At 39.5% G+C, this 13,445-nt stretch overlaps 1 protein-coding gene across 2 annotated transcripts in view; it reads right to left on the reverse strand.

Moving 5' to 3' along the window:
• The window catches only part of LOC125276127 (E3 ubiquitin-protein ligase TRIM39-like), a 33,779-nt gene extending 25,520 nt beyond the window's left edge, over positions 1–8,259 (reverse strand). The window contains exons 1-4 of one of the 2 annotated variants that reach the window (XM_048203607.1): positions 8,096–8,259; positions 7,393–7,429; positions 1,053–1,624; positions 846–941 (exon numbers count right to left, since the gene is read on the reverse strand). In XM_048203607.1, the coding sequence (XP_048059564.1) occupies positions 846–941; positions 1,053–1,622 (666 nt within the window). In that variant the 5' untranslated portion in view covers positions 1,623–1,624; positions 7,393–7,429; positions 8,096–8,259. The remainder of the gene's footprint in view (positions 1–845; positions 942–1,052; positions 1,625–7,392; positions 7,430–8,095) is intronic. The other variant, XM_048203608.1, reaches the window with a different exon arrangement.
• Positions 8,260–13,445: the final 5,186 nt, after the last annotated feature.

The following is a 13,445-nucleotide window of genomic DNA, read 5'->3' on the forward strand; positions in this document are numbered from 1 at the left end:
ATGACGGAAGTGATGTCTCACGCTTTGCTTCAATGAGTGCGAGACATCACTTCTGTAGTCAGAGCGCGTTCAGACCTCATAATTGGATGTGGAGGGCAGTTGGACATAGTGGTGTTTCAGAGGTAAAAATGATATAAATACTATTTGGTTTCTTGCACAAACCGATTGTTTTGTGTCTTAGGACATCAGTGTGTTGTCACGAGCCGCAGGGTTTAATTTGGATTTGTTTGTGCATGTTTTCTTTACTCTCATAGATTTTGTTACCATTGCCATGCATTATACGACTGACAGACGGCAACGGTTGGAGTTGAAAATCATCATTTGTGTTCTATTGAAGAATCAAAGTCACCTACATCTTGGATGCCCTGGGGGTAAACAGATAAACATCAAATTTTCATTTTTGGGTGATCTATCCCTTTAAAGTGTGTTGGATCAGTATTGAAATTTTGATGAAAGTCAACAGCACACATGGGTGGAGACAGTGACATTGAACTAACAGTGATTTGTAGTTGATGACCACAAGATCATTCAGGTATGTCTCTGCAGAACACTAGTGGGTGTTTCTCAATCAGTGGGGCATTTTCAAACCATGATGGGCATTTTCAAACGCTTTGTCTCATATGCTCTAATACACTGTTGGCTTGGTTTAGGGGTGGGCTTTCATGATTTTAGCAAGTCTGTTAAAATGGTTGAAAAACATCTATTGTACTTTGAAATTTGCCTGTCTGACTGTTGTGACAGCTCAATGACTGATGCTTATATACATTCGTAATGATGATCGACAGGACTGGCTCCTTCCGAATCAGTGTTTAGAACTTCATATAATTACATTATTTTAAACTCACTTTTCTGACTTCTGCTGAGTGTTTGACATCTTGAATCTTCTTGATTCTGTCCTGGATCATCTGCTGCATGTCTTTCTGTGTCTTCATCAGTTGAGTCTATAGACACAGAACAACACAATATATTTTCATAACTGATTCATTATATGAAAGAGCATGTGATTCCTCATGATAAAATCCCTTTAAAATCAGTTTTTCAGTAACTTCTACCTTCTTCTCTTCACTCTCCTCTTCTATAGGAACAGTGTTGTGGCTCTTGTGATCTCCATCAGTACAGGACAGACACACACATGTCTGATCATCTCTACAGAACAGCTCCAGAGGTCTCTCATGTTTCTGACATATATAGTCCTCCAGATTACTCACAGGATTGATCAGTTTGTGTTTCTTTAAACCTGCCACTTTCAAATGAGGCTCCAGGTGAGTTTCACAGTAAGAGCTCTGACACACCAGACACGACTTCAGGGCTTTCAGCTTTCTTTCCTCACAGAAGTCACACAGAACTTCCGTTTTTTTCAGAACTTCAGGTTTTTTCTCAGGGCTTTTCTTTTTATAGTGATCTACAACTTCTCGGAGTGTGGTATTAATCTTGAGATCAGGTCTTTTCTTGAATGTTTCTTTACAATTTGGACAGTTGCAGGTCTGGCTGCTGTCCCAGCACTTATTCAGACAGGTCCTGCAGAAGTTGTGTCCACATGAAGTGGTGACTGGATCAGTGAACACATCCAGACATATCGAGCACTGAAGCTCCTCAGTCAGTGGACCGCTGGAGGATGACATCGCTGGACAGAGAAATGAAGAAGATAAATCACCAACACTAATAGTCTAAATTTTGGAGAAGGAAGATAGAGAAGGAAAAAAATCAACAAGTTTAAAAAGAATCCCATGATTCACCTCATGAAGTTGGTTGAATGTAAAGAGCAACTTTGAAGAAATCAAATATGATATCTCAAATAGATCATTTACGTGCTGGTCATTACTGCAAAATGAACCCCAAGCTGATCGTTACCTTAAAGGATTAGTTCACTTTCAAATTAAATTTTTCTGATAATTTACTCACCCCCATGGCATCCAAGATGTTCATGTCTTTCTTTCTTCAGTTGAAAAGAAATTAAGGTTTTGATGAAAACATTCCAGGATTTTTCTCAATATAGTGGACTTCAATGGAGCCCAAACAGTTGAAGGTCAAAATTACAGTTTTAGTGCAGCTTCAAAGCGTTCTACATGATCCCAGACGAGAAATAAGGGTCTTATCTAGAGAAACCATCATTCATTTTCAAAAAAAAAAAAAAAAATTACATTTTTAACATTTTAACCATAAATGTTCATCTTGAACTAGCTCTCTTCTTCTTCTGTATTAGAATTCCAGCAATGTAGACAATGCTAAGTGTATTACTGCCCTCCACAGGACAAAGTTTGAACTAAATTGTCATATACAATATGCTAGTGCAAGTATATAACAATTTAGTTCAAACGTTGACCTGTGGAGGGCAGTAATTCACTTAGCAGTGTCTACAATGGAATTTTAATACAGAAGAAGAAGAGAGCTAGTTCAAGATGAGCATATGGTTAAAATGTATAAAATGTTAAAAATTTTTTAGAAAATGAGCGATGGTTTCTCTAGATAAGACCCTTATTCCTTGTCTGGGATCATGTAGAAGGCTTTGAAGCTGCACTGAAACTGTAATTTTGACCTTCAACCGTTTGGAGGCCAGTAAAGTCCACTATATGGAGAAAAATCCTGGAATGTTTTCATCAAAAACCGTAATTTCTTTTTGACTGAAGAGAGAAGGACATGGACATCTTGGATGACATGGAGGTGAGTATATTATCAGGAAATTTTAATTTGAAAGTGAACTAATCCTTTAAAGGGGCAGTATGCAATATGTTCTGTCCGCTAGAGTTTTCTAGTAGCCTATTCCAAACAAAGGTGTAGCTTGATGACGCTAAGTTTGAGCGCAGAATCTTGGGACATGTGGTCTTCACCTCAACGGCCGTTGGAAACAAATTGGGATATGACTCGGGAAGAAATCGTGTTCATGGATGTGATTATTAACGTTACTGTAATATGAAGCAGAGCAGGACCGAGTGTTGTGGAGCTGAACGAGGCCGCTGGAGCGATTGCGCAAAAAATGTTATAACGTTACTCTGTGCGTTTGCTCGGTGGTAGCCTAAGCCGATTTTAGAATATCATATTAAATGCTGGATGGCTTGTGTTGATAAATGGCATGCAATTCATTTTAAAACATATTGTATGATAGAGAAAATTCTGTATTACTGTTACTAAAAATAAAGCTGCATCTGATTATGCTATGTTAGCTACTTGACAAAATAGTGTTTTTCTCTGAGGCATGGTAAAGCATGGTACAGTACTTTCCATAAAAAATCAAGAAAATTAGATTTAAACAATAAGACTAAACGTGTTGAGCTATATAACGACAATTAGTTTTCTGTCTATAAATATATCAAAACGGTTGTTCCCTTGCCTATTAAAACATGTAAATATTAAAGCGTATTTGGTGTTTCCATGGTTTCTACAAAATAAAACCGGAAACCGAGGGTAGTTCAGGTATGAATCAATTGACAGGCGACTCCTCACACGTCCCGGAGACTTGGTTAAAATTGCAATTTTCTAATGATTTAGAAATAGTTGCAAACATCTGGGATGTTGTAAGTAGGGGAGAGCGGGGAACAACTTAACGCTTTTTGACTTTCACAGTTTGTGTAAATCTACTTAGGGTTCAGGGAATTTATTTTGTTCTACATTAATTTCACACGTCTGGTACAAATATGTGGCTTTGTTTCATTAGTACAGTGTATACTTTTTTCTTTATTTACCCCGAAAGAAGGGAAGTGAAATGTGACAATATGCCCCATAGGCGGGGCACGTTGTAACATGACCATGTGACAGCTAAAAATGTTATCTGATTTAAAAAATATACATGACAAACTAAAATATTTTGTCAATAAAATAATAGCATTTTTTTAGAAATTCAAATTTAAATAATTTTGTAGTTTGACAATGATCACTCTGTAAAACACAACTATACTGCACTAGTCAAAACAATACATGCAAACAGATGAAGAAACATATTCAGACTTTCAGAAAAACACAGAGCTGAACAAAAACACTCTCCTCCCTCCACTCACAGCTCTCACAGAACACAAGATAAATAGACAAGCTAGTACAAATGCTGAACATTTCTTGAAATAATATTTTCTGGATGTTCAGGTTCTTCCTCTCAGGCTTTGTTCACCTTTTTTTCCATAGTTTATCAACAGGAATACATAAAAGTTAATTATGCCAGTTGTATCATAGCTGTATAGAATAGAATATTTCTAATAGCGGGGCACATTGTAACGCGGTGTTACAACAAACCCTATCTGCGCAACTGGAAATTACACCTGGTTAGTGTCTTCTGATAGTTAGTTAAGCATTAAAGAACTACCCAAACTGCTAAACAACAGATTGGAGATTAAAATAATATCAATTTGTCTAATTTTAAATAAACACAAAAATATAGATGAAAAATTAGATTAATTAATAAATTTACTTTTGCTATTGTTAATTAAATGTTCAGTTAATTAAATGTTCAGTGACCCATAGATTTCTGAATTTTGGCGCAATTTTTTCTCTATATATTTGTCGAAATGGTAACTAGTAAATACGCCAAGTTTCTTCATGCTAGCATGTGTGGAAGTATTTAAACCATGTGTGTTACAACTAACCCTGCGTGTGCTGCCCCACACTCCCCGACTCAGTTGAACAAAATATATAACACTGGCCTAGTGGTTTTTGGATATTTTACTGCAAAATTATTACATATTGCACCTTTAATGTTAAGTAGTACTATACATTTTAAATATGACCATATGAGAATAGTTAAAATCATTCATGTGCTAATTCATTCATTTCTGTTTTTTCTTGCTTTTGTTGATGTTGGTGAAGATTCTGCAATTGTTTTTTCCCTCTTCACGACTTTTCACGACTTTGCGTAGATTATCGCCAGCTTAATGATCTTACCATTAAAGACGCACATCCCCTACCAAAAATAGAGGAATGCCTAGATGTGCTGGGTGGTGCTGGTTCTATGAGGGTTGCAGTGGGACACTTTGCTGATATATCTGGATGACATAATCATCTTTGGTGAACATGTGGAACAGTGTATAGAGCGGCTCGCAGAGGTTTTTCAGAGGCTGCAGGGATATGGACTGAAGCTTAAGCCCTCGAAATGCCAGCTGCTAAGGGATGAAGTTCTGTTTCTTGGTCAAGTTGTGAGCGGTGAAGGAATTAAGACCAATCCAGCCCTCATTAATGATGTAGGGACTGGAAGACCCCAACCAGTGTCCAGGAACTCCAGTCTTTCCTGGGTCTGTGCAATTATTATAGGAGGTTTGTTGCCAAGTTTGCTGAAACCACAGCACCCTTGAAAATGCTACTCAAGAAAGGGACTCCCATCTCCTGGGAAGAGGAGCAGCAGAAGGCCTTCGAACATCTAAAAAGGAGCCTCACAACTGCACCCATCTTGGTGTTCCCAGTTGCATCAGGACAGTTTGTCCTAGACACCGATGCTTCCAACCAGAGCATTGGAGCAGTACTCTCACAGTTATAGTGGGGGGAAGAGAAAGTTATCTCATTTGCCAGCTGTCTCCTCACATCAGCACACCAGAGGTACTGTGTCACACGTAAAGAACTCCTAGCAGTTGTCAGATTCACAAGACAGTTCCGCCACTATTTGCTGGGGTTTAACTTCATTTTAAGGACGGATCACAGCAGTCTAACATGGCTATACAGGTTTAAGCGACCAGAAGGCCAACTTGCTAGGTGGCTTGAAGAACTCAGCCAGTACAACTTTGTCATCGAGCATAGACCAGGGACACACCATGCCAACGCTGACGCACTGTCCCGAAGGACTCTGGATGAGGAACCTTGTGACTGTTATCAAGCAGGAATAGAGCTAGATAGCTTGCCATGCAAGGCTGTCCCTTCTGTTGAAAGCTCCACCATCAATGGGCCAGATGCGAGGAAGATGTTGATGATGTTATCCCCTTAGCAGTAAGACCCACACACTCTCTTAACTGTCAGAATGAGGTTAGTTCCACTAACACTCCCATTCTTGTTAATGAAGCAGGTGATAACAACCCAGGTCCTTTGTCAAACTGGCTGCAACCGCTGAGCCTCGAAAGTCTCAGGAAAGAACAATTAGCTGATCCAGACCTTTCTGTTCTCCATAAATGGATGTCTGATGGTTCCTTGCCTGCTAAGGAAGAGGTCATGATGCAGAGCCCAGCGGTTCGCAAGTACTGGCTCTGTTTGTCTTAAGTGGAGATGCAAGATGGGGTCCTCTATTACCGTTGGGATGATGTCACTGGAGGTATGTCATTTTTGCGCTTACTTGTTCCGGTTCCCCTAAAGATTGAGGTTCTCCAAGCCTGTCACAATCCAGCTCAAGCAGGTCATGTAGGGGAGGAATAGACGCTTACGTCTATTCCTCCTCTATTCCCCTGGTCGGGTGAGCCCTCCGAGGTTCCAGCTGTCAACCATTGGTTCCAGCAGAGCGAGAGAGTGTGGGACTTAGCTCATGTCCATCTACAACAGGCAGTTCGGGGACAAAAATGACAGGCGGATACCCGAAGAGGACCTACTCCATAGTATCAACCAGGCCAGAAGGTATGGCTCTCTACACGGGACATCTGTCTCCGACTGCCCTGTCGTAAGCTGAGTCCCCGGTACATAGGTCCCTTCACCATACAGAGGGAGCTCAACGAAGTCACCTACTGGCTTAACTTATCACCTCAGTATCGTTATCTCACCTTCATTCCATGTTTCATTGTTAAAACCTCACACTGAACCCTTGTCTCCTCCCTCCACAAATCCCGGTCTTTGCGAAGGGTCAATTGGAATGTTTTTTTGTTTGGTAGAACCAACCAATGAGAATTAAAGACTCTGTATAGTGCATTTTTTCTGGTTTTGCACGCGGTGGAAGCATGTGCACTGTCTCTGAATAGCGGAGCAGAAGAGAGTAGATGTGAATCAGGTCTTTGTGATGAAATCTGAGAATTTAATGAGTCAAATTGAATGTTTTTATTAAAATTTAAGTTACATGTGTTCAGTATTAATGTAATAAGAGGAAAAATGTGCTAATTCTAATGTTTGACACAGTTGATTAGAAGCTACTTCATTACCGCATAGTGTGTTAATGTTAAGAGCCGTAGCCTAATTCAGTTTCACTGAGATGGATGAGTATAATCAAGTTGTTACGGAGCTCTTCAGATTAAAAAAGGATTCAATTTTCAAGTTCATCAAGTTTTGGTGAGTTAAAATCTTTTATTTTACATGCTAATCTGGGTTAAATGTTCATGAAGTGTTCATAAAGAATGTTTGCACATTCAAATGTAAAACAAGATCACCATTTTGTGATCACCAATTTATTTTTACAGAGAAGTTGAAAGGTAACAGAGTGAAACCTAAAAGGGAACAAAGTTAAAAGAAAGATTGATTTAATTAATTAATTAATGTAAACATTGATTAATAAAGGTGATTGTTTACCTTTTGAGTTCTGGAGTATATTTGATTCCCTGGAGACCTGTAAGGAAAAAAAGAGAAAAAAGTTAAGAACATCAGAACAAACTGACTGGGTGTGTAAGTATTTTTTATTTTGTTGAAGACTACATATCGTATTTTTTTTAATTCATTCAATATATTCAGTTAAACTTTACACAGTGTGTGAGTGGTTCCTTATTCTCTGCTGGCGAATTTAGTCTTCTGATTTGACTGGTCTGTACTCAGACCTTAGTATGTCTGTGCCAAATTGAGTGCAGTGTTACAATATACTTACCTATGAATAAATATATATCTCCACAAAATAAACATAAATATTGTGACCAAGTGTAGTATGTAGTTCCAAGTGTATGGCTAAGTATAGTTTTAATGAATATGAATGTGATTTTCAGCTGCAGTTTAACAGGTTTTTCAAGTCTGTCTGCTGCTCATTTTTCTTCCTGTTTCTTTAGTCTTTATGTAATGACAAAAACACAGAAACACCAAACTTTGCTTTACAACTAATCGAAAGACATAATTTTAATACAATTCTGAAATCATTTCAGTGCAGTAAACAACTAAAGTAGTTCAGTATGTGACATGCTTAACCTGATTCAGTTCAACTCATTCGAGTTCAAAATAAACTCTACTAAACCAGATCACTTCCATTAGAAACCTGTTCAGCTCAATCTCTCTTATATTTCTCTCTTACCTGTGAGGATCAGATGTGTCCACAAGACTCTTTGAACGGCTCAATAAATATTCTGTTGTTCAAAGAGGTTGATCGTTTCAGGCGTCCATATTGTAGTTGATCAAGTTAGTTTTACTTTCTCTGAATCTCTCTGAACTCCAGTGATGTCAGAGCTCCTCCTGTATTTACACATTTACATTTGTCTCTGTATTCAGTGTGTTGGTTCATGTGTGTCTGTCTGTATTGGGTCTGATGTTTCTATCAGATTAATCTCAGTGTTTGTAGTATAGCCTATACAAGTGGAGCAAAGAAGAAATATTTGTATGAATTTCTAAATGTCTTTTGTGATCCACAGAAGAAAGTCACTCGGGTTCAGAACGACATGATGAGTAAATGATGACAGAATGTTGCTCTTCCTTTAAAACATCTTCAGTCTTTTCAAACATAATTGACCCTTCGCTAAGCCACGCCGTTACTAGGCGCGGGAGGTCTGTCAAGCTTTCAAGTGAGAGAACATGCCGAAGCGTTGTGCTTATGGATTGTTTTAACCTGCTACCCGGTATCCTAAAAGTTTGGATGGGGTGGTGGAATTTTTTTCCCTTCCCGAAACCTAAAACTCAAGGGGAGAAATGCCGGTGTTCTGACAATTTGTGCCACCCTGTCAGATTTTGCTACCTCCCATTGAAACAGTAGGTAACGTTAGCAAAACCTGAAAAAATGCTAACGTTACCTATCAGATTGTGCTTCCAGCGTGATATTAATGTGGTCTATGGCTTTATTAACATCTACACCTACCCCAACACTAAACCTACCCTTATAATAATGCATATACAGTAATTTTGTGTTATTTATCATGACAACAATGATGTAATATTGATGTATGCATATGCAGTAAGCCCAGGTAGGACAATCTGACGAGTAGGTTAGCTAGCTAGCTAACTCAGCACATCATTGCTTGGAAATAATGACGGTTCTTTGTTCATAATGCATATATTAGAACGTGAAATAAAATGATTAAAGGCAAGACGGAGTTATGTTAGCCTGGCGTGCTAAAAATATAAGCGGGAGAATGTTATCATTGCAAAGTGGTCAGGCTAACATCTTGTGTTTATTCCAGACTTACGGATAAGCTGTTTGATTTATAATTATTAGGTTATTTTCACAAATTTCACTTAACCTGCTGTGGATGAACAAAGCTTTTCCTCAATAAATGGTGTGTTTCCCATTTGAATGGTCAGCGTATGAGGTGGCTGCTGCTTGCGCTGGGAGCTTTAGCTTCAATTTTGATCAAATTATTTTCTAATCGGTTGCATATTATGTCGTGAATATATCCCTTAAATGCATACTCCAGTCCCTTTTGTCTTGCTCTCTCAGATATTTCACCTGTTCGCCAAAAATGACTAATTATCTACTTGAAAATGTCTGACACCGGTGCATACATACTGTAAATGACTTGCCAGACGCAAAAGCTTGACAGGCGTAGCAACAGTAACTAAGGAGGGCGGGGCTTAGCGAAGGGTCCATTGATGTTGAATCTCTGTGTTTGTCAGAATGATTCCTCTGTTGATCTGTTGGGAGAAAATAGTTTGACATACTTGAACTGTTAGTATGTAGAAGCTCAAACTAATGTAATGACCTCAAAGAATCATTATTAGGGCCCAAGCGAAAATTCGCGCAGGGCCCTCTTGTTCTTCTAAGGATTATTATTAGGGCCCAAGCGAAAATTCGCGCAGGGCCCTCTTGTTCTTCTAAGGATTATTATTATTTTTTTTTTTTTTTTTTTTTTTTTTTTTTCCGTCTTCCGGGGCTTTTTGGGGGCCTTAACATGCTCAAAAACTCTTGAAAATTGGCACACACATTGGAATCCGCGGCCATTAGGACGCCGGAGAGGCTGGTACCCGGGCGTGGCAGGGGGGCTCGACAGCGCCCCCTTGAAAAAAGTCTGAAAATTTGGTCCATATATTAAACACGCTTGCACGTATTAGTATGAAACTCAGTACACATATAGACCTCATCGGGCCGAACAACTTTCGTGCTCTAAGTTAAACACCACGCCAACAGGAAGTCAGCTATTAAGGGTTGTTTGAAAAACGCATGCTCTGGAATTTGATATACTCCTCCTAGACGATTAATCCGATCGCCACCAAACTCGGTCAGCATGAAGTCAAGACACTGATGATTAAAAATTGCCAGGGGATTTTTGATATCTCGAACGGTTTGGCCGTGGCGAGGCAACGAATTTATGGCGAGAAAAAGGAAACAGGAAATGTGTTATAACGTCTGCATACATATATTGATCTTTATGAAACTTCACGAGTGTGTTCGTTATAGGAGTCTGATCACATGGATGTGACTATTGTGAGTCAAAGTTATAGCGCCACCAACTGGCAGCAGGAAGTGTATCACTTTTTGAAATGTTTTGAGATCACCCTCTTATTTTTACCTGATTTGCTTCAAACTTCATCAGTGTAATGTCAATACACAGCAGATGTAGACCTATGACAGGATTTTTGATATTTGAAATATTGTTGCCATGGCAACAGGTCAAACTGTAATAATATTCTTGAGTGTTTTTGAGGCTCTTAACATGCTTCAAATTGCATGAAACTCGACACACACATCAATATTGTCAACCAGTAGACATGGACAAAGCCATAGAAATGGGCGTGGTGGAGGGGCTCAGTAGCGCCACCTTTTGACAAAAGTGGGGGGGTTAGTTTTTCCTACAATCACCAAACTCGGTACACATATTGTTCTCATCAAGCCGGACAATTTTCTAATTTACATTCATTAGCTCCGACCAACAGGAAGTCAGCTATTTTGGTTTGAATGTTAATTTTTTGAAAAAACAGGCTATGAATTTTATACTACTGCTCCTACAGGGTTTATCCAATTTACACCAAACTTTTTTTAACTTGTTGCTAACACATTGAAGTTGTTTAATTGCAAACGGATTTTGGATATCTCAAACGGTTTGGCCGTGGCGAGGCAACGAATTTATGGCAAGAAAAGGGAAACAAAGTGTTATAACTCCTGCATACATTAATTGATTTTGATGAAACTTCGGCTTAGTCTTCGTTGTACAAGGCTGATCACATGGATGTGACTATTGTGATTCAAAGTAATAGCGCCACCAACTGGAAGCAGAAAATGTGTCACTTTCAGCATACATTGAGATCACCCTCTTATTTTTACCTGATTTGCTTCAAAATTCATCAGAATAATGTTAAAACTTGGCACATGTAATCCTTTGAAAATGGGCAGGGAGGAGGGGCTCTATAGTGGCACCTTGTAGTGCAGTAAATGTGGAGTGAATTTGACATAGTCCTTTGATGTTTAACCGTTTTAAGTGCCTATTGCCCGCTGTGCACAGTTGCCCTGAAGCCACCGGGGTGGCGGTGCCACCGGGCTTGGGCCCGCCATCGCTGCTCGCAGCTATTTATTTATTTATTTTTTTTTTTTTTTTTTTTTTTTCCGTCTTCCGGGGCTTTTTGGGGGCCTTAACATGCTCAAAAACTCTTGAAAATTGGCACACACATTGGAATCCGCGGCCAACAGGGCCGGGCAGAAGCTGGTACCCGGGCGTGGCAGGGGGGCTCAACAGCGCCCCCTTGAAAAAGGTCTGAAAATTTGGTCCATATATTAAACACGCTTGCACGTATTAGTCTGAAACTCGGTACACATATAGACCTCATCGGGCCGAACAACTTTCGTGCTCTAAGTTAAACGTCACGCCAACAGGAAGTCAGCTATTAAGGGTTGTTTGAAAAACGCATGCTCTGGAATTTGATATACTCCTCCTAGACGATTAATCCGATCGCCACCAAACTCGGTCAGCATGAAGTCAAGACACTGATGATTAAAAATTGCCAGGGGATTTTTGATATCTCGAACGGTTTGTCCGTGGCGAGGCAACGAATTTATGGCGAGAACAAGGAAACAGGAAATGTGTTATAACGTCTGCATACATATATTGATCTTTATGAAACTTCACAAGTGTGTTCGTTATAGGAGTCTGATCACATGTATGTGACTATTGTGAGTCAAAGTTATAGCGCCACCAACTGGCAGCAGGAAGTGTATCACTTTTTGAAATGTTTTGAGATCACCCTCTTATTTTTACCTGATTTGCTTCAAACTTCATCAGTGTAATGTCAATACACAGCAGATGTAGACCTATGACAGGATTTTTGATATTTGAAATATTGTTGCCATGGCAACAGGTCAAACTGTAATAATATTCTTGAGTGTTTTTGAGGCTCTTAACATGCTTCAAATTGCATGAAACTCGACACACACATCAATATTGTCAACCAGTAGACATGGACAAAGCCATAGAAATGGGCGTGGTGGAGGGGCTCAGTAGCGCCACCTTTTGACAAAAGTGGGGGGGTTTGTTTTTCCTACAGTCACCAAACTTGGTACACATATTGTTCTCATCAAGCCGGACAATTTTCTAATTTACATTCATTAGCTCCGACCAACAGGAAGTCAGCTATTTTGGTTTGAATGTTAATTTTTTGAAAAAACAGGCTATGAATTTTATACTACTACTCCTACAGGGTTTATCCAATTTACACCAAGCTTTTTTTAACTTGTTGCTAACACATTGAAGTTGTTTAATTGCAAACGGATTTTGGATATCTCAAACGGTTTGGCCGTGGCGAGGCAACGAATTTATGGCAAGAAAAGGGAAACAAAGTGTTATAACTTCTGCATACATTAATTGATTTTGATGAAACTTCAGCTTAGTCTTCGTTGTACAAGGCTGATCACATGGATGTGACTATTGTGATTCAAAGTCATAGCGCCACCAACTGGAAGCAGAAAATGTGTCACTTTCAGCATACATTGAGATCACCCTCTTATTTTTACCTGATTTGCTTCAAAATTCATCAGAATAATGTTAAAACTTGGCACATGTAATCCTTTGAAAATGGGCAGGGAGGAGGGGCTCTATAGTGGCACCTTGTAGTGCAGTAAATGTGGAGTGAATTTGACATAGTCCTTTGATGTTTAACCGTTTTAAGTGCCTATTGCCCGCTGTGCACAGTTGCCCTGAAGCCACCGGGGTGGCGGTGCCACCGGGCTTGGGCCCGCCATCGCTGCTCGCAGCTATATTTATTTTTTTTTTTTTTTTTTTTTTTTTTTTTTTTCCGTCTTCCGGGGCTTTTTGGGGGCCTTAACATGCTCAAAAACTCTTGAAAATTGGCACACACATTGGAATCCGCGGCCATTAGGACGCCGGAGAGGCTGGTACCCGGGCGTGGCAGGGGGCTCGACAGCGCCCCCTTGAAAAAAGTCTGAAAATTTGGTCCATATATTAAACACGCTTGCACGTATTAGTATGAAACTCAGTACACATATAGAC

This window comes from Megalobrama amblycephala, linkage group LG9 (assembly GCF_018812025.1).
Source record: "Megalobrama amblycephala isolate DHTTF-2021 linkage group LG9, ASM1881202v1, whole genome shotgun sequence".
Lineage (NCBI taxonomy): Eukaryota > Metazoa > Chordata > Actinopteri > Cypriniformes > Xenocyprididae > Megalobrama > Megalobrama amblycephala.